This window comes from Bos mutus, chromosome 2 (genome assembly GCF_027580195.1).
Source record: "Bos mutus isolate GX-2022 chromosome 2, NWIPB_WYAK_1.1, whole genome shotgun sequence".
NCBI lineage: Eukaryota > Metazoa > Chordata > Mammalia > Artiodactyla > Bovidae > Bos > Bos mutus.
The window spans coordinates 32,546,161-32,572,120 of NC_091618.1; the positions used below are offsets into that span (position 1 = coordinate 32,546,161).

General features: G+C 39.3%; 1 protein-coding gene across 1 annotated transcript; it reads right to left on the reverse strand.

The window, feature by feature from the left end:
• Positions 1–2,806: 2,806 nt before the first annotated feature.
• On the reverse strand, positions 2,807–25,960 carry ATIC (5-aminoimidazole-4-carboxamide ribonucleotide formyltransferase/IMP cyclohydrolase). The gene is made up of 16 exons (XM_005909593.3): positions 25,804–25,960; positions 25,351–25,477; positions 23,734–23,810; positions 22,982–23,048; positions 19,298–19,386; positions 18,268–18,419; positions 17,761–17,917; positions 14,790–14,915; positions 13,568–13,675; positions 12,715–12,800; positions 11,628–11,717; positions 10,207–10,335; positions 5,945–6,037; positions 4,565–4,747; positions 3,437–3,592; positions 2,807–3,113 (listed from the first exon to the last, which is right to left on the reverse strand). The coding sequence occupies exons 1-16, from the start codon at positions 25,820–25,822 to the stop codon at positions 2,994–2,996; spliced, it is 1,779 nt and encodes a 592-aa protein (XP_005909655.1). The 5' UTR covers positions 25,823–25,960; the 3' UTR covers positions 2,807–2,993.

The window sequence follows — 25,960 nt, forward strand, 5'->3', positions numbered from 1 at the left end:
CTTCCAGCCCAGCGTTTCTTATGATGTACTCTGCATATAAGTTAAATAAGCAGAGTGATAATATACAGCCTTGACATACTCCTTTCCCTATTTGGAACCAGTCTGTTGTTCTGTGTCCAGTTCTAACCTTCGCTTCCTGACCTGCATACAGATTTCTCAAGAGGCAGGTCAGGAGGTCAGGTGGCTCAGCTGGTAAAGAATCTGCCTGCAGTGCAGGAGACCTGGGTTTGATCCCTGGGTTGGGAGGATCCCCTGGGGAATGGAATGGCTATCCACCCCAGTATTTGGGCCTGCAGAATTCCATAAACCAGTGTTGTCCTTGGATAACTCATGAATATTCCTCCCCCTCTTTCCAATTCCCTCCCTTTTACCTTGAACCTTCTATATATTTGGTGTCTCTACCTGAACTGGAACAAGAAGTTGATCTGCAAACTAGGTTCCTACTTCTCCATTCTTTGGCCATTGAATAAAGTTTGTGCTGTTTTAATCTCAGCATCAGTTTGTGCTACTCGCTGCATGAATCCCATCAGAGAAAGAACATCTCTGACCCAGGTGAGGGGTCATGGCCTGGGCTAGGACCCTGGTACAGGTCTAGCCAACCAATTTGGTAGCTGTAAGAAGTGGGGTTTGGGAAAATAGAGTAGATGAAAGACTGAAGGAACTCAGAAACTTTCTGGCTACCAGTTCAAAAACTGAGGCAAAATCCAATCTCCATACATTAATATCATCTTCCATTAACTTTTATGCCCCATACACACAAAAGCATAATGAAAGCAATACGTAGCTTTTTTTATGAATAGTATTTATCACACCCCAGGTGGTGTTCTAAGTGCTCTTAAACATTTTGCTCCATTTACTCCTTAGGGCAACCCTAAGAGTTGTGTACTGCAACATCACTTTACAAGTAGAAAGTTAGGGGAAGTCTAGGTGAATCACCTAACATCACACAGCTTGTCAGTAACAAAGCTGGAACTTGAACCTGATAAACTAGCCCTGGATTGTGTGCTAATAATAAGGAGCTATTCAGCCTCTCTGAGAGCAAATCCATCTCCATTTCATAGCTGAGAAAACAAAATTCCAAGAGGCTGGTGACTTAGTGGTAAAGAATCTGCCTGCTAATGTAGAAGACATGGGGTTGACCCCTGGGTTGGGAAGATCTCCTGCAGGAGGAAATGGCAACCCACTCCAGTATTCTTGCCTGAAAAACCCCATGGACAGAAGTCTGCTGGGTCACAGTCCTTGGGATCACAAAGATTCGGACATGACTGAGCAACTAACACAAGGCAAGTGCCCAAGATCACCAAACTGATGAGTATCAAAACAGGTAGTGATGATCATAAACGACCCAAAGGTGGTTTCCTAGAAGGAAAGCAAGGAACGTGATCAAGAGCAGGTGTGGTGAGGAGGGGGACTGGCAGGGGAACTGCTGGCAAAATTCTTTTTCACCTCATTGATGGTGATGTATGTGTTTATTTAAAAATGATTCTTGGCAATTCCCTGGTGATCCAGTAGTTGAGAACTTTTCGCCTTCACTGCTGGAGCCCATATTCAATTCCTGGCCAGGGCACTAAGATCTTACAAGCCACACAGCATGGCCGAAAAACAAAGATGCTTCAAGCTACAGATGTTTAACGCACTTTCCACACAGGCATGGTTTATTACCTTTATTTTTTAAAGTAAATTTGTGCCTAGCACTGTGTTTAGCAAAAATGAGCTTTAAGAGTGTCCAAGAATGGAAGCGCTGGAAACTTAAGACCTGCAGGAACTCATGCTCTCAGGAAGGGACAAAGACCGGGCTTTAGTAAGAAGGTGCCCCTAGAGGTATCAGGGTGGTACAAGCTGCCCTCAGGGATGGTTCATAAATGAGTGAGGCCTGATGTTTTTCTTCCTGGGCCCTAGGCGCTCCCCCAACTTAAGTACACTGTTTACTGATCCAGATGTTTTGTTATGGGTTTTCTGCACAGACTGCAGTAAGCTATTTCTTCACGGGGTCCTGGCTCCTTTTAGACAGTGGTGTTAGAAACCACGACCTTAGTTTTAGTAATGTTCATTGCCCCTGGGGTGTCACACTTCTTGGTGCTCTCAGTCGATAGAAGTAGTCGTGTATTTTCTAAAGTGTGAGAATATTCCTTTTAAAAACTATTTTCTACTTTATTTTTATATTAACTGATTGAAATATTTACAAATGAAATATATAGACTTTGCTTCAAAATAGTGTTTAGGCATTGCAAGTGGGGGAAAAGTAGATAAAACTCAAGCAGTCATGAAATATTATAGATACATAGAATTTTACTATTTTGTGTTCATCCCAAAACATCCGTAATAAAGATCTTTTAAAAATTCAGAAAACTACTTACAACCATATGCTAATTAACAATTTTGAAAACTTAAAACAGTCAAATTCCTAGAGAGGAAAAAAATACTTTGCTAGAAATTACTTAGAAATATAAAAGCTATTTAAGCTACACCAATTATTAGAAGTTATTATATTTATTGGTGTAAATTTTTGGACTAATCCTCCTGCAGATAATTATGAACACTGGCCAAAAATATTTAAAAGGTCTATTTGAAGCTCCTGTAAAGCAACCAAAAGCTGGTGGGAACCAGAGGGGCATCAATCTTCAAAGGGAGAGAAGATGGTACATCAGTTCTCCACAAATTGATCTACAGATTCAATGCAATGCCAATTAAAATCTCAAGAGGTTTTTTTCTGTAAAAACAGACTAGCTGATTCTAAAATTTATATGAAAATGCCAAGGACCTGGACATAGCCAAGAAATCTTTCCAAAACACTACTGCGAAGGACTCACACTACCCAATTTCACAATTTATTATTAAGTTACAATAATCAAGACAGTGCCTATAACTAAGACAGTATAGACTGAAGATTATTAAATTTTATGCTTTAGTTTTAAACAAAGGTCATTTTCAAAATTCCGTACGTGATTTTTCACCTACACAGAGTCAGGGTATAAAATAATGTATTGATGAAGTTAGTGATGGAAGAGCCGGAGATTCGTGTGAGCAAGGATTATTCCCAGCTCATCGCAAGCCTCGATCACAACTTTGTCAGCGGCAGAACCGGAAGGGGCAGCGATGTAGGCCACGCCACTCTGGGAGGGGAAGACAGAGATCAACTCTCAAAATACAACCTCATGCCAAAACATGCCAGAATCAACCACTACCACTGCCAGCCCCAGTAAAGAGAGTAAGCTAACAACAATTCACATTACAGACTGATTCATTGTCAAAGAGGCAAAATAATGGAATTTGGGCTATCCATAAAGCAAATAATTCTCTAGCTATTATACTGATACATCGTATCATCACAACTTACATATAACTCATAGAACTGAAAAAACCAGAAGCACTATTTCTAAAACAATTAGTACATAATAACCAAATCTATGCAAACACACACCAACTTCATACTTACCCTTTTAGCTCTGTCTACATTGTCCCGGAAAGGAAAGAAGGCATCAGAGCTGATGGAAACTTCATTAAGTTTGTCAATCCATTCCTTTTTTTCTGTCTCGGTTAACAACTCAGGGACCTCCTCAAACAGTGCCTTCCACTTGATCAAATCTTCACCCTGTAAGTGGGGACAGGGGGGAAAGACAAGTATTACACCATTTTCAGTACTATCTGATACAAATCAGAATGCTGGGATGTACTCTACAATCTACTTTTATTCTTATTCATATATGTAAGTCCTCTTCCAGGACTTAGAGCGCAATTTGCTGTGTAATTATCGAGCAGAAAAATCAAGTATTAACGTCATTTTTAAAAAAGACTGTTTGAAACACCTCCTGGTTACAAGGCATGTTCTCCAACAACACTTGTTGATTGTATTGTGGATTCCTATCCCTGGCTGGACAACCTAGTGGAGCTGACTCACCCCCTCAGAAGACCAGAACTTAATTTTTATTTTGTAACTATTACCCATTAAGCACTTGTATTTCCAGAAACTGGGCTAAGTCCTACTTTTTTAGCAGGCCTACCTAATACCTGCAATTTTAATGCTCCCTCATACCTTCTTTAAGGTAGAAAACATTAAAGCACATAAAACATAACACAAGTACACTGAGTTGTTAATGGAGTTTCTGGAGAATGTCAGGGGCATTTGCTACCTGCTATCAAGTAACCTGTATGCAATGTTGAATACACATCCATCACACAGCAAGCAACATGCCTGGCACTGTGACAGATATCCAAGATGGGTGAACAACAGTCCCTGCCATCAAAACTTAGAACCAGCGGGGGTACAAGTACACAAAACTAAAGCAGTGGCTATAATCTAAGAAGACATGATCTGTGGTGTCAGAAAGGGGTAAAGAATGCCAAAGAGAGGTAAATGAGACAGAGGTTGTTTAGATTAGTAATTTTAGACAATCTAAAGCTTCAAGAAAAATACGATGGCCAAAAAGTTCATTCAAATGTTTCCATAAGATCTTACAGAAAAACCCAAACAAACTTTTTGGCCAACCTGATACCTTTTCTCTTTGGAGTGATGACGACAGTTACACAGGAAAGGGTAAACCCCACTCAATAACAGCCCTTTTACCTCGCCGATAGTTCCAGTAACATACTGATCGATGGCATTGGAGATTTCCGCTCTCTTCACGCCAGTTTTAAACTTCATGGAAAGCACTTGGGGGTGATGTCTAAGCCACCAACAGTTTGCCTTATCACCTGCAAGGCGTGTGCAGTGTATACGAGACTGCTGTCCTGCTCCGATGCCAATAACCTGAAGAACATGGGCATTAAAATGAATACTTCTCCAACAACATGTTTCTCAATGGATTTTTTGTGCATAGTCCCCTCAAATCTATCAATTTTATGTGGGGGGAAAAATCAGGCCAAACGACGTATAAATAGTTTTAAAAGGTAGGGTAACATGTTTTATAAATACTATTCATGTTTTACTCTTCAGTGACATTTGAGGCATGGCTATTAATATTACAGAAGTTTCTAGAACTTCTAGATATCAGCAGTAAAGCATGGTCTTACTGGAACTTATTAGACCAGCAGCCACAATCTTCCAGATTTTTGTTACTACAGGTTAGCAATCTTTCAACAGTTTTTAGTCACTAAGTCATGTCTAGCTCTTTTGCTACAGTAGGCAATCAATAAAATGCTATATTTGAAAGGGTCTTCCAGGTTATTAATATTAATTAATTCCAATTAATGTCCACTCTCCCCTTCCACTTATGGGCTAAATAATTTAACAAATGTCTAGAGAGGAGCTCAAGACACTATGAGAAGAAACAGTGCTAAAGTTATTATGGCAAATCCAGGTACACCCCAGAGCTAGTAGAGTTCTGGTGATGAGCCACCTTGGTTCTATACTCTGTGGGCTGGTACACTAAGAAAGAAGGTCTCTAGCTTAACATCAGATCAGAAGAGATGTTCAACATCTTGACTGTGGTAGTGGTCAAACAATCATATAATCTGTGCAAAGTGTTAAACTTTTTTTAAAAGGGTGCATTTTACTGTATATAAATTTATACCTCAATAAAGTTGATTTTAAAAGATGATGCTAACTCCCAGCTTGCAGATTCTTAGTAAAATGACTTACAGAAATATAAATAAAAATACCCTTCAACCTGCAAAATAATGGGCTAGTACTTTCTCCTCCCTCTTCACTGGAAATACTACTGACAGGGAGGAGGGGAGCGAATAAACTAGCTCCGTAGGAGCTATTAACAGTCTGCTACTCCAAAATGTGCCAACTCATTCCAGGTAAGGAACAATAGAACCATTCTAATACTTAATTCCAACAATACTTTGTAGTCATCACCGAGTAAATACTGACAAACTCAAGGAGAAAAACTTGGCAACATCTTCCTTTTCAAGCCAGTCTAGTTCCCAAGGCAGACAGATTTTTGAGTATCACTTTGTAAAACCACAGTTTCCCCCAAGGTGAGCCTGACAGCTTGGTTACCTGCCCATTCTTGGCATAGCACACGGAGTTCGACTGGGTGTACTTGACAGCAATGGTGGCCACGATGAGGTCCCTGAGCGCAGATTCCGGCAACTAGAAAAAAGACAAAATAGTAAATTGGTGTTTCTTTTAAACTTCGTTTGACTTTTAGCATCCTATGCTTCATTTATTATAACAGGCCTATAATGCAGTTCTATCCTTCAGATGAGGGAATGAAATTAACTGTTCATTCAGTTCAGCTGCTCTTTGTGTCCAACTCTTTGCGACCCCATGGACTGCAGCACACCAGGCCTCCCTGTCCACCATCAACTCCCACAGTTTACTCAAACTCATGTCCATTGAGTCGGTGATGCCATCCCACCATCTCATCCTCTGTTGTACCCTTCTTCTCCTGCCTTCAATCTTTCCCAGCATCAGGGTGTTTACAAATGAATCAGTTCTTCGCATCAGGTGGCCAAAGTACTGGAGTTTCAGCTTTAGCATCAGTCCTTCCAATGCATAGTCAGGACTGATCTCCTTTAGGATGGACTGGTTTGATCTCCTTGCAGTGCAAGGGACTCTCAAGAGTCTTCTCCAACACCACAGTTCAAAAGCATCAATTCTTCGGCACTCAGCTTTCTTTATGTCTTTGTAACTGTTCATAGGAGACACTATCATGTTTTACTGAAAGGATCATGTCTAACATATTTGTCATGGAACTCTGTGTGATGCCTAATGCATCACAGACTCAAACGGACACCATTTTTACAGGAATTTTGGCTTAAGCCTGTTTACATATTGCACTAGACATGAAAACTATATCCACTCCAACACTGATGAACAGTATTCTCTCTATCACAGTATCAACAAATAACTGGAGATGCTATTGTTCAGAAACTACACTGAGAATAATTTGTACAGATACTACAATCAACTGTGATGCACACACATCCAAGGCTCTTCAGGCAAAGTCATATTAGGATCATTTTTTGGTTTGCCTAGAATATTCTATGTAGAAGGTATTAAAAAATGTATTATGAACTAAATACTGGTTCAAATAGAATGAAACAACTATGATAACTAAAAATGTCACTATCTTTACTATAAAGAGCAAATAAAATTGAAAAGAAGGATAATGATCTATGTTGGTATGCTAAGTGGACAGAATATATAAGCACAGCTAATTGATAAATTAAGCTAACTGAAAAACTGATACAACTTCATCAAAATTAATACTTCTACTCTTTGAAAGGTACTGTATTGAGGATAAAAAGACAAGCTACAGACTGTAAGAAAATATTTGCAAACTACATATCCAGCAAAGAAGTAGTATTCAAAACATGTAAAAACCTCTTAAAACTCAGTCACAAATCTAATTAGAAAATGGGCAAAAGACATGGAGAGACATTTCAAGAAAAAGGACATACACATAAAAATGAACACATGAAGAAGGGAGAGGAATATAAAGGAAGATAAATCCACCATTCTCATCCGTAGGTTTCCAAATTTCTATTAAAAATACATGTGAACAAGTAGAGAAGAACTTAGATAAATGATTAAAATCACAGACTTGTAAAAATATCCAAGATAGCACAGCCAGAAGCACAAAACCTCTCAGGTTCCACTAAATTATTAATCAGTCCAATACCTATAAACCTACAAGGAAAACTTACAAAAATTAAGATTCTCAATAAATAGGCATGGTTGTCAGCATGGGTACCACAGAATTTGGCTCAATGCTCTTTCAGTATTTTTAAAAATACGTTAGCCAACCAGGTTAAAAAAAAAAAGTGGAAAAAAAAAAAAAAAAATCCAGAGCCCTATTTTACTGTGAGCTGCTTCAAGTAACACTGCTAACCCAGGACCTGAGGGTCTTTACCAAAGAAGTGGATTCCAAAAACCTGCAAGATATCTTTACTTATGATTCCTAAAATGTTCTTTTATTTTAGGGCACCATTAACTTTCAACAATACAAATGAAATACCCAGTAAATCAACAAAGATCATGCCTTAATCACTATACGTTTATTAACAGAACTAGCCTGATGAAGATTTTAAAGCCTATTTTCAGCATTCTACTTAAAGCCTCAGAACTCACACCGGAGAACAACAGCTAACTCATTGTCCACTTCTGTTACACAATGACTTGTTAAGAGACTAATCCTTTTCTAAGAACAAACAGAAATACTGAATACAGAGCTCATAAAATATCGAGTACTGAGAGGCAAGAGGCAAACACCCCGGTGATAAAGGAAGCAACAGTGTGACTCTGTTTTCTCCTCCAGGCCTTCTCCTAGTTGCAAGGTGGTAACTAAGAGGTAAATGAGCTGAGCTCAGCTCTATGGAAGGAAAATATCACTAACCAGATGCTCAAAGTATCTTTATGGCTTTTTCATATTACGGACAAAAAAACTGATCAACAGTCAACCTACAAAAGAAATGGAAATTCTGAGCCAACCTAAGGATTATAAACCCAGGAGAAAGCCTCTCAGAGAGCCTGGAGAACAGTTCCAAACAGGTAAGGGTGTGGCAAGCATGTACTTGATGTTGATGAAGGAGCATATGCAACCAAGCACACATCTCAGTAGAAGGTCACTGCTGTCCTCGAAGACCCACCTTAGTTAACGGTTTCAGTGCTCTTCTAAGTATGGGATGATCTTCTAAGATGCAAGAAACTGGGTTTCATAAAATCTCCTGAAAATATCCAAACTATCTGAGGGCCAGTTCTGTCAAGTTTCTCTAGAGCACAAAGTTACCTCATCCTGAATTCCTTTCAGTGACTGCCGTGGCTGAAGACTTGATTCTTACAGAAGTGGATGGTAGGTGAGCTAGTTAATTTTGTGATCCGCTCCCTCTCTGTCTTAATTTCAACCAAGGTTTGGGAGGCATTTCTTGACTAATTTGTTCCATGGTGCTAGGAATGCTCCCTTAGTTCAGGCAAGCATTTTGTTGATCGGCCACCTGATGTGTTATTACTGGTCCCTTTTAACAGTAACCAAAAGCCTCTGGGCCACATGTCTTGTCTGTTACAGTACAAGAAATGGTTCCCTCTTTTTGCTTCTTCCCGTATGTATAGTTACACTGTCACAAGTCTAAGACTGAATTATGATTGAGCAGATAGTTCTATCATTGGGGAGGCCTGGTTAGTACATAATACAGATGCACACTGCACACTCAAGGGGAGACAGGAGGCCAAAGGGCAGAGAGTAAGTTTTATGTTTAAATTTTTCCCGTCTTGCCTTAAAAATATGAATTTTTAGTTCATCTGATTCTCATGACCAGCATTCAGTCAAAAATGCCAGGCATACCAGCAGACAAGACCAGATAACAATGAAGTTAGTTACACATCCAAAGTAATGGAAAAAAAAAAAAAAATCAGATCCGTAAAATAGCCAATCAGGAGATCCAGAAAAAAAGTACCATCTCAAGGCCCAATCAGGAGATCTCAGAAAAACTGAAGTACCATCTCAAAAAACAAGTACATTTCAACCATTACTGTGTAGGAAACTGAAGGCCTTTAAAACTGAAGGCCCAATCAGGAGATCTCAGAAAAACAAGTACCATCTCAACCATTTCCTTACTGTGTAGGAAACTGAAGGCCTTTAAAACTGAAGGCCCAATCAGGAGATCTCAGAAAAACAAGTACCATCTCAACCATTTCCTTACTGTGTAGCCAAATCTCTTAACTGTCCTCTATGTCACAATTTGTGATCTTTACAATACAGATGACAGTGGTTACACTCCACCCAGAGGCAGCTGTGCATATTAAATGATATAAAACATGTAAATTAAAAAAACAACAACACCCAATCCAGTATTATCCTAGGAACATGTCCTTCTAAAATATGCCAACAGGACAAAAGCAAATTCATTACTACATGTAAACATGGACCACAGCACTGAGCGTGGAAACAACCTAGATACCCATCACAGTACACAGACTGCATGTGGCCTTTCTGATGAAGACGTGCACCTATGTTTATTGATACAGAAACACAGCTGTAGCTTAATGCACGGAAAAAAGCCAAGTGATAAAAGACATGATCCCATTTATGTAGAACTGAAGATAACTGACCACATACACACAGGTGCACAAAAGTTTCTAACATGGTTGGTCTTTTGCTCACTTTTTAAGTTCTCAAACTTACTTGACAAATCAAAGAAGGACTAGCTCTTTGCGTATTGATCAGTTTTAAAATATGGGCCTTCATAAATGCATAAGCATATAAATGTTAAAAAACTGATCTACGGAATTACTAGTATTCAGTTATTTTTCAGACTTACATCTTTATTCTTGGTAACAATGTTGCTAAACAGTGACCTGTTGACAACACTATTATTTCTCTTCTGGCTTAAACGAAGACCAAAGAGAGTTCGAACTTCATTTTCATCTGGAATATAAGACTGGTCCATCTAAATAAAACACAAATTTAAAAAGTTAAGAGTAAAAAAATCCACATCTCGCAAAATCATTCACTTAATTTATGTTCAAGGTATATTATTACAAGTAAGGTTATATGCATGTTTTTTTTTTTTTTTTTCTGACTTAAGCAGGTACAAGATCATTTCAGGATGGCTGTAATAGAATGGCCAGGCACCAATATTTTACTCCAAAACTTTATAGGCTTTATAACCTCACAGGATTTTGTAACTTACACCAACATAATAGAACCAATAATTCTAACAGAGAACTTCTGGTTTTAGTAACTGAAAGCACTGCCCACATAGTTTTTTTTTTTTTTTAACAAAACAAAACAGTAGATAAAACAGACTGGCTACAAAACAGGCAGTGGCACAAAAATTAACCACTAGTTTTCTTTTCTTTCTAACAATTTACTACAAATACTCAGCCAAGATTAAAAAGTTCAATGGAGAACAGCATTTGTAGTATGTGTCTTTGTCATTTGGAAAGGAGTATGTCATTCACGGCTCTCTTGACCTCTTCCAGATTTTGATCTGAAATGATGGGGCATGGGAATAACCTATGTCATAATACTACTCTCTCCCCAGACATTTTTCTATACTTAAACAGTACATAAAGCACTGATAACCTGTAACTCAGAAGCAAGCCCTCATATTAATTCTACTTAATTTGCATTTTCATGAATTCTAAAATGGTCCTTTTTTTTTTTCTATTATAAAATTTCTAAAACTGAGATGTGCCCACCTATAACTGATGTCAAAAAACTTGCCTCTGGTCAGGCAAAGGAAACACGTTTTTCACGGTTGTAATTACGTGTCTAGGTGCGAACTTAGCCAAATTCCCAAACAAAATATTGAGGAAGCCCTGATACTCTTCTGACACCCTGAAACATGACACTGTCTGGTGCTGACTATCAATCGAGTATTTGCTGAATATGCACAGACTATGTATTTCAGGCAAGATGAGCAAGAATTGAAAATATTACTTTAAAAAAAGGTAATAGAGTGGCAGAAGGAAAGGAAAGATTTCAAATAACCTTTAATACCTTTTGAATAGGAAACCATTTTAAATAAATTATTTTTTAAAAAACTAAAAGAAAGGGTGAGAAAGCTATCTTGATCTGAAACTCAAAAAATTAACAGGAAGAGAAAACCTGTAGGATTAAGGATAAAGAAATCATAGTAAAAAAGGATAAATTAGAATGGTTATCAGTATAAAGAAAAGATTAAATATGGGGAAAAATAAAAGAGCAATTATTACTGTAAATATGAATTGCACTAACCTGAAGAACACAGTAATTACCATTTTTCTTTTTGGAAAGTATTTTCAAAGCTTCATTTTCATATCCCGGGGCAATAATACCATCAGATACCTATACATGTATCAACATTAGATATTAATTTCTATTTTAAAAAATCAGAGAATACCACCTAAACAATCTAAACATACTTATGTGTCATAAATAATGCAGCAGCAGTTTCTGGTTTCTACCTCTACTAGATAATACAAACACTATACTTGGAAAGGATAAGTCTGTGCTAGAAGACATCTTTTTACAGCTGATCTTATCTCATTAGTGTCATTTTGGTTGTCTGTTTCAATTTTAATGAAGAATATATGAATGATTTGCTGTGATACATGTATCTTAGGAAGACACATGACTTTTTTACTATTCTGTTCAGGGGTTGCTCTGCACTAATTAGACAGAGCATGTTCTTCCAGTTCTGGCTCTGCTAGAACCTGGCTAAATGATCCGAGGCAAGGCAGGCTCCTCAAAAGCAAGAGAAGGGGTTCAGAGGAAATCAGAGATTAACACAGTATAGCTAAAGACACAAAAAGTACAAAAGTCACAGCTCACACTCCAAGCCTCATGCTATATGTAACCTGTAATGGGACATGCCAACTCCACTGTCGCTGGGGATGGTAGGGGTGATGGTAAGAAGCCCTGCGATGAAACTAAATATCGTCAAGCCACTGGCCCTGTTAGCCTTAATGCTATCTGTTTCCTTCCAAGCTACCTGAGCTAACTTCATTCTTCTTCTGTCTCCCCAATCCCCAACACCACCCTCCCACCCTTCTGGAATGCTTGTTTGATACTCAATTGATGGGGTTACTTTTTCAGAATAGGTTATAATTTCCCCCACTAAACAGTCTCTTTCATTACAGACCTAATGAAGGTATATAGTCAGCTTCAGAAATAATAATTTTGGCATTAAAATAATGACTAGACAATTTAAAAGAATTAAATATGTAAAACTTTACATCACAATAGCCAAATACAAATAATATACATTATGGTTTCAATAAACACTACGTAAAATTTGGCTCTACTTAGCTATATACGGATCAAGATGCAGAATTCCACTAACCTCTCTGGAGATAATCTTGGCAGTAGGGACATCACAAACATCAGATAATGCAACAAAGTCACCAAAGGAAGACATCCTATCAGCCCCTGTAAATAAAAATTAAAACAAAGTGTTTATCACAGATTATCCTTATACAGAAAAAAATAACATTCAAAAAACCCCAAAGTGATCACATAAAATCTAACTTGAGATTTAAACAATAGATTAGTAAGTTAACTGAAATAATCAGTAAGAAATATTCTTTAATTTTACCTTCTAGAGCAACATTCAGCAAAGGGCCTGATAGTAAATATTTTTTAAGCTTTGTGATCCCTGTTTCAACTCTGAGGTTGGAACAGTCACGGACAATACCATATCACCCTACTCCACCTGAACTACATCGATAAAGATGCGTGGTGGGCTGGCTTAGCCTGTTGAGTAATAGCTGGCGAACCCTTGCTGTAGAAGGTAAACTATGATAAAGAATCTCAATAATCTCCCATTAATGTTATTACAATATTCATAGGCTATTAAACTCATCAGTTAGACATTTGTGAATTATATAAAATGTTAACTTTAACCAAATTCAGTGTACTTAAATAACTATAATTTAAGCAAAACAAACACATTCAATAGGCTAACCTGAAATTGTGTTCCCCTTTATTACATTAAAATACTAAAACACACATTTTTATAAACAAATTTATTCCAAGGCTCTCATATAGTTATTCTGCAGTACTAATAAAAAATGAATTAACATAATTTGAAATCTTATACCAAAAAGGATATTTAAGATCAGATATTACCTTTCCTCTAAAAAAAAAAAAAAAAAAAGAAAGAAAAAAAAAAAACTACACGCTATTATTCGTCTGACCTCTTGCTCTTGCGTATGCAGTGGCTATGGGTGTGAGGGTTTTGTACAGATCATAGACCATGCAGACGTTGGCTTCATCTTCACTGAGTGGAATTCCAACAGCAGCACCTGGTATAGAGACCCATTTATAAGTCAAAAATCTCAGTTACCACTTGTCAATTCCTACCTTAGGACAACATTTTTCCAAATACCCAGTCCATGCAGGGTACTTTCTAGTGCTTATGCCAAATTAAACAAAAATCTACTTGGCCAGATAATTAAATGGCAAAATACAACTGCAGGGGAGGGTGAAGCAGGGGGTATCTCTCCTCTCTGGCCTCTGAAATAGAGCCACCGAGTCTGCCAGCACCAGGCATGTGTATGGAGCTCCTTTACTTCATTACTGACTCTTTCTCTGTCCTGCCTGATATCACACACTATTTTCCTGCTGCTCCCATTGTTTGAACATCCAAACAGTATCTGAGAACTAATTATTTGGTGAATTGTCAGTGGGAGTTATAAATAAGTTGTAAAGTTGACTGAGACACAGAAGCAAAAAGGTCTCTCAGACAATGGCCACAGAAAGTTAAAAGTGTTGTAACAAATTATTGACGTCTACTCAGTTAAATTTTCATCCATGTGGAAAAATTTTAGTCATATTGCATTAGGCAACATAACTTTTATTTTCTAAAACATGCTTCCACTACAGATAATGGGAGAAGGCAATGGCAACCCACTCCAGTACTCTTGCCTGGAAAATTCCATGGAAGGAGGAGCCTGGAAGGCTGCAGTCCATGGGGTTGCTAAGAGTCGGACACGACTGAGTGACTTCACTTTCACTTTTCACTTTCATGCATTGGAGAAGAAAATGGCAACCCACTCCAGTGTTCTTGCCTGGAGAATCCCAGGGACGGGGGAGCCTGGTGGGCTGCCGTCTATGGGGTCACACAGAGTCAGACACGACTGAAGTGACTTAGCAGTAGCAGCAACTACAAATAAAACTATTTCCTGACCTTCCTATCTTATAACAATGTCACACATTATTTTTATGTAAATAATACGTGTGCATGTTATTGTTATCTGATTTTATCCCATTACTACATTAATATCATTATTAATCAAAAGTGGTTTCACACATCCCAGACTGTTCACATTTACTTTAGAGTCTTGTCAAATTTCTAAAAACTTTAAAAAGAAGTTCATTTTGAACAGTTCCAGAGAATCCCAGGGTGCAACGCTTTACCTGCTGGGCTAACATGTTTGAAAGACGCAGCAGCTGGAAGGCCTAAAGCTTCTTTGAGTTCCTTCACCAGCTGCCAGGCATTCAAAGCATCACATAAGTTTATAAATCCAGGGGCTCCATTCAGAACTACATATAAAAACACACATGAACAAGCAAGGTCAATAAGATGTGTACATTTCCTAGAAAACATTTTAAACATATAAAGACTGCACAAAAATTCTTCAAAAGAAGTATAATGAAGAGGCGAACAGATATATATGAACATGTAAGAACTCAGTGAGATGAGTGAATACAGCACCAGAGTCTGAACCCACGTTACCAAACACACACACACACACACACAGAGAAATGCATGAACATAAATACGAGCACACACCATGAGGACCACCGCCAGCCAACCCATAAATAAATCAGCAGAGAATTCCGGAACAGGAAAAAGTACAACTAGACTAGCAATCATCAGGGATCCACTTCAGTACAGAACTAAGATAAAATAATTGTGCGACTTTAGTGTACAATTTAGAGTATCTAAAATATAGTACTGGAGAAGGAAATGGCAACCCACTCCACTATTCTCGCATGGAGAATCCCATGGACAGAGGAGCCTGGAGGGCTACAGTCCATGGGGTTGCAGAGTTGGACACGACTGAGCAACTGAGCATAATATTTTAAAGTTGTAAGTCGTGTCAGTTTAAGAAATAATGTTATAAACTAAAGCAGGAGTTTAGTGGGTGGGAGAAATGGAGGGAAAAAACTCATTTGATGGACAGGGGAGGAGATCCTCTTCTTTTAACTGGACTCAGCAGGCTCGGCTTCAAGTTGAAATGCAGTTAAAAAGGAGCTTACAAGTTTTTTGCTGCCTATTTTCTTAACAGTGGCAGGATTTTTAAAAGCCAAAATCTTATGAGTAAATATTTATAAGAAGTTTAGCATACACACACAAAGTAATGGGCCACCAATGAAAAACTTAACAATTTCATTTCCTCTGTGTTATCTTCAATAGCAGATACTTTCACAAGCAAAACCTTGCCAAGTATCTACTGAGTGCCTACTACAATGTTAGGCACTGTTCTAGGAGCTTGGGATGTTATCAGTGAATAAAACAGTCCCTCCCAAATTACTGTCATCATGAAGCTTATGAGGGGAGCCAGAAAGGAAACTAAACGTGTAATAAAATCATACAACAGAAAATTAGTTATTTACCCAAATGAATTGACGGCTTGGGTCTATACAAAAACACGTACAAAAAGCTTTAAAACAGTTTTATTCATAAACTGCCAAACAGCATCCTTCTGTTTTTGATGTCTTTCAATAGGTGAATGAATAAACTGGTACATTCACACACAATGAAATATTATTCCGTAATAAGAGGAAATGAGTTATCAAAAGACATGGAGGAACCTTAAATACAGATTGTTAAGTGCAAGAAGTCAGTCTGAAAAGACTACATACTGTTTGTTTCCAACTCTAGGATATCTGGAAACAGCAAAAGTATACAGTGAAAAGATCAGTGGCTGCCTGTGGTTAGTTAGAAGGCTGAAGGGGAGGAGTTTTTAGGGTGGTGAAACTATTATGCAAGATAGTATCAGGTTTCCCTAGTGGCTCAGTGGTAGAGAACATGCCTGTCAATGCAGGAGACATTTAGGGCTCAATTCCTGGGTCGGGAAGATCCCCTGGAGAAGGAAGGAAATGGCAACCCACTCCAGTATTTTTGCCTGGGAAATCCCATGGACAGAGGAGCTTGTCAGGCTACAGTCCATGGATCCCAAAAGAGTCAGACACAATTTAGCAACTGAACAACAGGATAATTTTCATAAGATGAGTAAATTATGTTTGCCCAAACCCATAGAATGTACAAGACATTTTGAATCTAAACTATGGATCTTATAAGGTTAGATATGTGGTATGGGCAAAATATAAAATTAAAAAAAAAAAAACAAAAAAAAAACCCTGCTCTTTTTAATAAAATTACCTGGAAATAAAGTTCCCTTAAACAAACAAAAAAAAGACTATTTTCACGGAGCTCATGGGAGAGGCACGGAAGAAGCAAAATAGGCAACAGTAAACAACAGAAGCTGTCCCCCGCAACACTTCACCCCCAAAGTCTTTACACCTACAACTCTCTCCTCTGCCCGCTGGACCCACCCTTCCCTTGTACCAGGCAGCAGGATGTGCTTGCTCACTAAACAACCCACCTTAGCAACAAATCAGGGCTTCTCTGATGGCTCAGATGGTAAAGAATCTGCCTGCAATGTGGGAGACCTGGGTTCGATCCCTGGGTCAGGAAGATCCCCTGGAGGAGGGCATGGCAACCCACTCCAGTATTCTTGCCTGAGGATTCCCCATGGACAGAGGAGCCTGGTGGGCTACAGTGCATGGGGTTGCAAAGAGTCGGACATGACTGAGCGATGAAGCACAACAAAACAAAACCAAAAAACTGTAAAACTCTCTTATTACTCTACAGATCCTTAAGCCCTGACTAATTTCAAAGAATTATCTTTACCATTCTTAGTTCCTAACCTCTCATTACTATTTTGACCCATTTCAAACGGGCTGCCAGACCAATCCATCATTCCAAGGAAATCACTTTTCTGTAACATTCTCAAATCAAATAGCCACTGCTCTCAGCAGCCCTGTTTCCTCTAATGGTTCCTCTACTGCCACTTCAAGGTTTGGTCCTAACCATCTTACTATGAAATCCAGACCGTCTCATCCTGTCCCAACATCTTCAAAACCAATATGCACACAAAGATACTCCAACCTGTATCTTCAACTTGACTTCTCTTCAAAACCCTGGATTATCACAGTATTTTTTGTTTACAAGTCCCACTGGCAACTCAAATTTCAGGCAACTATAAGAGGTACCATGCAATTCATTTTCTAAAAAGTGAATCATGTCTGACACAATAGAAAGAAAGATACATACACACCCAGACACGGCAAACCATGTCACACAATACTCAGCCTTTACCTGTGATAGGGAGCTTGGGCTTCAGGGTATACAGCTGGGCAGGAGTCTGATGAGGGTTCATTCCATACCTCAGGGGCATCTGAGATACTCCTTTACTGTACTCTTTCCTGAAGTAATCTGAAATTGCTTCATCATACTGTGCTGTATGAGTAAAAGCCTAAAAAAAGAGTTAAGGTTTGTGAAATACCCATAGTACTTCCCAAAGTGAGATTAAAACCAAAAGTGAGGTTAAAAATGGTTTCTAAGTGCTATATATCCAACTACACCCACAAGCCCACACACCCATCCATGCAGGAAAGACACCAACTAATACTAAACAGCACAAAGAATTACTCCCTGCCACTTCTTTTTCAATTTTTAGACAGAAGACCTCTCTGAATGTTGGTCTCTCCATTTCTAATAAAAGGATAACGGCTCCAACCAGAGCCCTGGCAGGTGATATGATGTGGTGAGAACGGAGTACTGCTGGTTTTGCAAACACCACACCAGATAAAAGCGTGTTCCCACCTTCAAGGCTAACAGGCGTCTTGTCTCCAAGGACGTGTCTTTGCTGTCAGAATCCTGCATCTCTGAGGCTACGGCTGCATAGTCCTCCGGCTCACAGACTACTGTCACTCGAGCGTGGTTTTTGGCTGCTGCTCTCAGCAGAGTCACTCCTCCTTTGAAGAACAAAAGATGATTTGCATTTTCATCAGTTTAACCTCTTTCAAATCAAGTGACTGTACATGCTGTGCGTTCATGAAAACATGCTCAGTCACTTCTGATTCTTTGTGACCCCAAGGACTTTAGCCTGCTCGGCTCCTCTGCTTGTGGGATTTTCCAGGCAAGAATACTGGAGTGGGTTGTCATTTCCATCTCCAAGGGATCTGTCCAACGCAAGGACTGAACCCGCATCTCCTGCTTGGCAGGCGGATTCTTTACCACTGGGCCACCTGGGAAGCCCCAAAATAAAGAAAAATAATATGTGTGTACTCAGTCATATTCAAAAAATAAGCTCTCTACACCAAGAGCTCTGAAAATATCAATGAATTAATCACAAGAGACACAGGAGACGCTGGTTTGATCCCTGGGTGGGTAAGATCCCCTGGAGGAGGAAATGGCAACCCACTCTAGTATTCTTGCTTAAGAAATCCCAGGGATATAGTCTTCGGGGTCGCAAAGAGTTGGACGTGACTGGGCACGCACGCACACCCACACATTGTTTTGGGCTTTGCAGGTGGCGCAGTGGTAAAGAATCTGCCTGCTGTTGTAGGAGGTATGGTTCCATCCCTGGGTCGGGACGATCCCTCGAGGGGGAAATGGCAAACCCACTCCAGTATTCTTGCTTGGAGAATCCCATGGACAGAAGAGTCTGGTGGGCTACAGTCCACAGGGTCACAAAAGAGATGAACACGACTTAGTGCCTAAACAACAACAGTCCCAGAGACTATCTTCTACCCCTTCAACAGTGAACACTGGGACCTCCCTGGTGGCTCAGACGGTAGAGTCATTTCATTTACAGTGCAAACAGTCTGCAAAAATGGTTTTCCAAACTTACCAATATCAATATGTTCAACAGCCTCTTCAACAGTTACACCTGGAGAAGCCACTGTCTTCCCAAAGGGATACAGATTACAAACAACAACTCTGAAACAAAGAGGAATTCAGAAATCATGAAAAAGTGGAAACTTCCACCATTTACACATCAGTAACCGCTAACATTAAAACATTAAAAAGAAATGCAAAAAAAGCAAAATGGCTGTCTGAGGAGGCCTTACAAATAGCTGAGAAAATAAGAGAAGCAAAAAGCAAAGGAGAAGAAGAAAGATATAAGCATCTGAATGCAGAGTTCCAAAGAATAGCAAGGAGAGATAAGAGCTTCCTCAGCGATCAATGCAAAGAAATAGAGGAAAACAACAGAATGGGAAAGACTAGAGATCTCTTCAAGAAAATTAGAGATACCAAGGGAACATTTCATGCAAAGATGGGCTCAATAAAGGACAGAAATGGTATGGATCTACCAAGCAGAAGATATTAAGAAGAGGTGGCAAGAATACACAGAAGAACTGTACAAAAAAGATCTTCATGACGCAGATAATCACGATGGTGTGATCACTCACCTAGAGCCGGACATACTGGAATGCAAAGTCAAGTGGGCCTTAGAAAGCATCACTACAAACAAAGCTAGTGGAGGTGATGAATTCCACTTGAGCTATTATTTCAAATCCTGAAAGATGATGCTGTGAAAGTGCTGCACTCAATACCCCAGTCAATTTGGAAAACTCAGCAGTGGACACAGGACTGGAAAAGGTCAGTTTTTATTCCAATTCCAAAGAAAGGCAATGCCAAAGAATGCTCAAACTACCACACAATTGCACTCATCTCACACGCTAGTAAAGTAATGGTCAAAATTCTCCATGCCAGGCTTCAGCCGTATGTGAACCGTGAACTTCCAGATGTTCAAGCTGGTTTTAGAAAAGGCAGAGGAACCAGAGATCAAATTGCCAACATCCGCTGGATCATAGAAAAAGCAAGAGAGTTCCAGAAAAACATCTATTTCTGCTTTATTGACTATGCCAAAGCCTTGACTGTGTGGACCACAATAAACTGTGAAAAATTCTGAAAGAGATGGGAATACCAGACCACCTGACTGGCCTCTTGAGAAACCCGTATGCAGGTCAGGAAGCAACAGTTAGAACTGGACATGGAACAACAGACTGGTTCCAAATAGGAAAAGGAGTACATCAAGACTGTATATTGTCACCCTGCTTATTTAACTTATATGCAGAGTACATCATGAGAAACACTGGGCTGGAAGAAACACAAACTGGAATCAAGATTGCAGGGAGAAATATCAATAACCTCAGATATGCAGATGACACCACCCTTATGGCAGAAAGTGAAGAGGAACTCAAAAGCCTCTTGATGAAAGAGGAGAGTGAAAAAGTTGGCTTAAAGCTCAACATTCAGAAAATGAAGATCATGGCATCTGGTCCCACCATTTCATGGGAAATAGATGGGGAAACAGTGGAAACGTGTCAGACTTTATTTTTTTGGGCTCCAAAATCACTGCAGATGCTGACTGCAGCCATGAAATTAAAAGACGCTTACCCCTTGGAAGGAAAGTTATGACCAACCTAGATAGCATATTCAAAAGCAGAGACATTACTTTGCCAACAAAGGTCCGTCTAGTCAAGGCTATGGTTTTTCCTGTGGTCATGTATGGATGTGAGAGTTGGACTGTGAAGAAAGCTGAACACCGAAGAATTAGTGCTTTTGAACTGTGGTGTTGGAGAAGACTCTTGAGAGTCCCTTGGACTGCAAGGAGATCCAACCAGTCCATTCTGAAGGACATCAGCCCTGGGTGTTCATTGGAAGGACTGATGCTGAAGCTGAAACTCCAATACTTTGGCCACCTGATGCAAAGAGTTGACTCATTGGAAAAGACTCTGATGCTGGGAGGGATTAGGGGCAGGAGGAGAAGGGGACGACAGAGGATGAGATGGCTGGACGGCATCACCAACTCGATGGACGTGAGTTTGGGTGAACTCCAGGAGTTGGTGATGGACAGAGAGGCCTGGTGTGCTGTGATTCATGGGGTTGCAAAGAGTAGGACATGACTGAGCGACTGAACTGAACTGCTAACATGACCAAAACCCCTAATGATTTAAAATATGAACTCTGAGTTTGACATTTTAAAGTTCTAATAAGTTACAGTGAAACATCAGGACCTCTCATGGTTGCAAGAGCACAGGGAAACAGAAGGGGCCAGAGTCAGCAAATGCTTTCAATACACATTATTCCCACCAAATCATAATGAAATGTTGCTGCCTGGGTAACCTTAGCTAAGCCACTGTATTATCAAGCCCTAAAAATAAAAAAAAAAAAAAGAAAAAAATATATATACAGGCATAAATCTTCATTATACTTTAAAATGGATTCTTAGAAATAACATCTAAAGCACAAGCATAAGTTGGATATTACCATAGTTTAAAGCTTTTATGATGGTCAAATGATACCATTAAGATTATGAAAACAATCTACAGAATGGGATAAAATGGATTCTTACAACTCAATAATAAAAAGATAAATAACTCAATATAGCAAAAACACAACACTGTAAAGCAACTATATTTCAATTTTTAAAAAATGGGCAAAGCATCTGAACAGACATTTCTCTGAAGGTATGCACATGAAAAGATCATAATTACAAGAAACCCATATTATACCCACTAAAAATGTTAAAAAAAAAAAAAAAACAAAAACGATAACAAATGTTGGTGATGATGCAGACAAAGAAGAACCTTTGTATACTGCCAGTGGGAATGTAAACTGATGAGGCCTGGAAAATAAGTCTGGCAGCTCCTGCAAAGGTTAGAGTTACCATGAAATTAACATTCCCAGGTATATGCCCAAAAGAAATGAAAATATATGTCCACACAAAAACTTGTACACGAATGTCCAGTTTCTTTAGTCAGTATATCCAAAAGTGGAAAACAATCCAAATATCTATCAACTGATGAATAAATGAGAGTATATCTATATAAGTGATTACTTTTCAGCAATAAAAAATGCATCAATGGTATATGCTGTAACATGGATGAACTCTGAAAACATGCTAAGAAGCTAGTCACAAAGGACTATGTATTATACAATTCCACTGATGAGCAGTGCTCATATAAATCCACAGAGACAGAAAATAGACTGGTGGTGGTCTAGGTTGTTGGGGAATATGGAGATTAAAGTTAATGGGCAGAGTTTGGGGCAGGAGGGAGAGTGCCAGAGGGAAGGGCAGTGATGAATATATTCTAATATTAACTGTGGTGGTAACTGTGCAACTCTAAATATACTAAAAACTACTGAATTATCTACTTTAAATTGAGGAATTATATGGTATGTGAATTATATCTGAATAAAACTATTATACATATGCAACAAAAAGAAACTATGAATATCATTATGCAAATAACGAAGTTACTTATATATATCACAATTTAGATCATAGATTTTAAAAAAGCAAAGGCTGTTTAAGCATAATTAGATGTTTCAGTAATATAAATTTGGCAAAATCAAAACGCTTACCCACATACAATGTCACAAACAAGGTCCTCCTAAATGTTTACAGTAAGTAATCAGGAAGCGAAGCCTAACGTTAACCTTGATATTTAAAAAGAGACACCAGATTTGGCTTCTTTGTCTTTGATCCTTAATGTAGTAAAAGTTCAACTTTGAAAATTTTTACCTTATAAGATTGAAATCAAGTTTGGCCATGTCAGCACTATCTTCTGGGATATCACGAGCCAAGATTCCTAATTCAACAAAGTTAAAGTATTAGGTTCAAAAAATAAGTCAGAATAAGACACTTCTTTCCAACATGACTTCATCAATCATGTTAAAGCCCCTAGCACTGCCTAATTAAGAATACCAGACAGTGTAAAATTAGGATTAGTGAGTATACTTCAAAACTGTTCGCATCAGTTCCCTATTCCCTTTTCCTCGAGCAACAAAATGTAAACGGAATTTCACCTGCTGTCAGTTCCATCAGTGCATATACTCTCATAAGTAGTAAAGTATTTTAAGATTCCTTTGAAAGTCAGTTACCCTGTGACGCTTTATTCCAAGCTTGAATCACAGCAAGAGTTTTTTTCACACTCTAAAACCTAAATATTTTCATTAACTCCAGCAGGAAATAACAAACTCTAAATTATTCATCAGGCCAGGACTAACAGCTACTAGAGGAATCCATCAGGTAACAAAGCAAGCTAGATTGTGTTTTAAACATTCTTATGTATTATGAACTTTAGCAGCAGATGTGACAAAACCACCGTAACCTCACAGATTTTTTTGTTGAGCTATGATCTGCCTTTTTCCTTATTCCTGCTTATTCTATTAACCATAAGATGATATGGAAAAACCCCAACAAACTTTGTGGCCAAACCACTGCAAAGTTTATTGAAAACCACTATTTAAAATTGAAGATATCCAACCACTTACCAGCATGGACTGCAGGATGCAAGGTTTTTACACGCCCCCCTAGCATTTCAGGAAATCCAGTTAGCTCAGAGACATCTCTGAAAACAGACAGAATATTGCTACTGTTTCTGTGGCTTTCATTTTACATTTTATATCATTTCAAAGCATCTTCCAACATTTTTTCAGAGCCTGGATTTTCAGAATTCAGAAAATGAATCATAAGCCATACTAATGAAATATTAGGAAATAAATTAAACTCACAAGTAATTTGACAATATACAACAAAATTATTAGTATCTTTATCCCAGTAATAGATTAAAAGGGATAGCAAGAATTTAGCCTTTTGGATTGACCTACATAAAAGTTAAAAACCTTTACATTGAAAAAAGAAAAAAAATAAGGTAAAAATGTAAGCTAGAAAAGATATTCACAAAGTATGACCCAGGGTCAAATAAAAGACAGCATTTAAGTATCAATCCATATCCCCAAATTGACCTGAACACTTTCTCTGGCTGAATTTACAAGCAAATTTTTATTTATTTTTCTTAAAAATTTATTCATTTACTTTTGGCTGTTTTGCTGGGTTTTCCTCACTGCCCACAGCTTTCTCTAGTTGCAGCAAGTGGAGGCTATTCTCCATTTGTGGTAGGCTTCTCACTGCCCATGGCTTATGTTGCAGAGCCACAGGCTCTTGGACACCTGGGCTTCAGTAGTTGTGGCACAGGGGCTCAGCTGCTACACGCCAGGTGGAATCTTCCTGGAGCAGGGATTGAACCTGTGTCCCCTGCACTGGCAGGTGGGTTCTTCACCACTGTACCACCAGTGAAGCCCGCCAAGTTTTTGAAAACCCACAACATGTGGGGAAAAAAGCAAGAAGCAAAACTTTCTGTCTTCTATATGAGCTATGAAATAAAGACCACGCTTATGAAATAAAATGAAGACCACGCTTATAAAAACCCTGGAGAAAAAGACATCAACATGTTGTACACGGTTATCAGATACTCGGGGAAGAGAGGATGAATCTTAAGAGTTGAATTTTAATGATGTGAACAGTTTCACTAAAGAGCCAGTCAAAACAGATCATGTGGGCAAATAAGACCCAGAGCCACAACTTTCAGTGAAGCCTGTGAGCCCTAGAGTCCAGGGCTTCTCTTGTGAGGCCAAGAAAAGACAGGGCGATGAGAAGCCCCTGCAGTATAACTAGAGATTAGCCCCCCACTCACTGCAACCAGAGAAAGCTTGCTGGCAGCAACAAAGAGCCAGCACAGCCAAAAATAAATCATTTCTTAAAAAAAAAAAAAGAAGATCATAGGCATCCTGAAAATCACAACTCCTTTCTTGCACAACAAACAATCCCCCTAATATGCACTGTGTTATAACATTAATGTGTTATAAGATTTGGCTGAGGGGCGAGGGGCTCTGAAATGAGAGCTCTGGAGGTCCCAACTCCTTACTCTGTAAACCTGAAAATAAGTTTAAGCTTCCTGCAAAAGGTGGTTTAACTTACCAATTTCACAGCACTGTTGGGAGGAGTAAATAACATTATTTCATGCAGTAAATGGAATACAGTACTTTCTGGTCAACGTCACCAAACTACCTTTGGATTGGACTTAACTTAAAAAGCAAGTTGTTCCTTACCTGACTGCCAAACCAGCATCTCTGAGGGCTTTTGCAGTCCCTCCAGAGGCGATCAGATTCAAACCAACAGAAGCTAAGTTCCTGGCAAACTCCACAAGGCCATTTTTGTCAGAGACACTAAATAAAGCTGAAACAAAAGACATTTTGCATCACTCTCAGTACAAGACATTCTGTGCTTCAAAGCCCAGGGGGTCCAGGGGAGGGGGAGCAGTTTGGAGAAGGCATTCGCGAATCTTAGGGTCCCCACTACTCAGACTTTGACCCGGGGTAGGGTCCGCCGCCAGCGAGCCGCACTCGAGCGCGCGGCGGGCCCGAGCCTTGCTGACCGCAGCGCCGCCTCCCCACCCAGCCAGGGCCCCACAGCTCCCATCTGGCCGCCGCCATTGCCGGGGTGAGGGAGCCGCGGGGCACGGAGGTCATGGCGCGGCTCCACCAGGGCGCCGAGGAGCTCACCGAGCTGGCCGGGTGCCATAGCCGCAGGCGGCCGGGGTCCGCAGACAAGTTGGGGACAAAAGCGGCAACACCACGTGCAGAAGGAGACGGTGCGACCAGAATTTTTACCGGAAGGAAGCGGGGTGGGCGCAGTGAGCACTTGATCCGTCACGTGATC

Coding starts and splice junctions, on each gene's coding strand:
- ATIC (XM_005909593.3), bottom strand. Junction 23,049..23,733: donor GCATCCTGCAGTCCATGCTG/GTAAGTGGTTGG, acceptor TTGTTGAATTAG/GAATCTTGGCTCGTGATATC. Junction 12,801..13,567: donor TGCATACGCAAGAGCAAGAG/GTCAGACGAATA, acceptor TTTTATTTACAG/GGGCTGATAGGATGTCTTCC.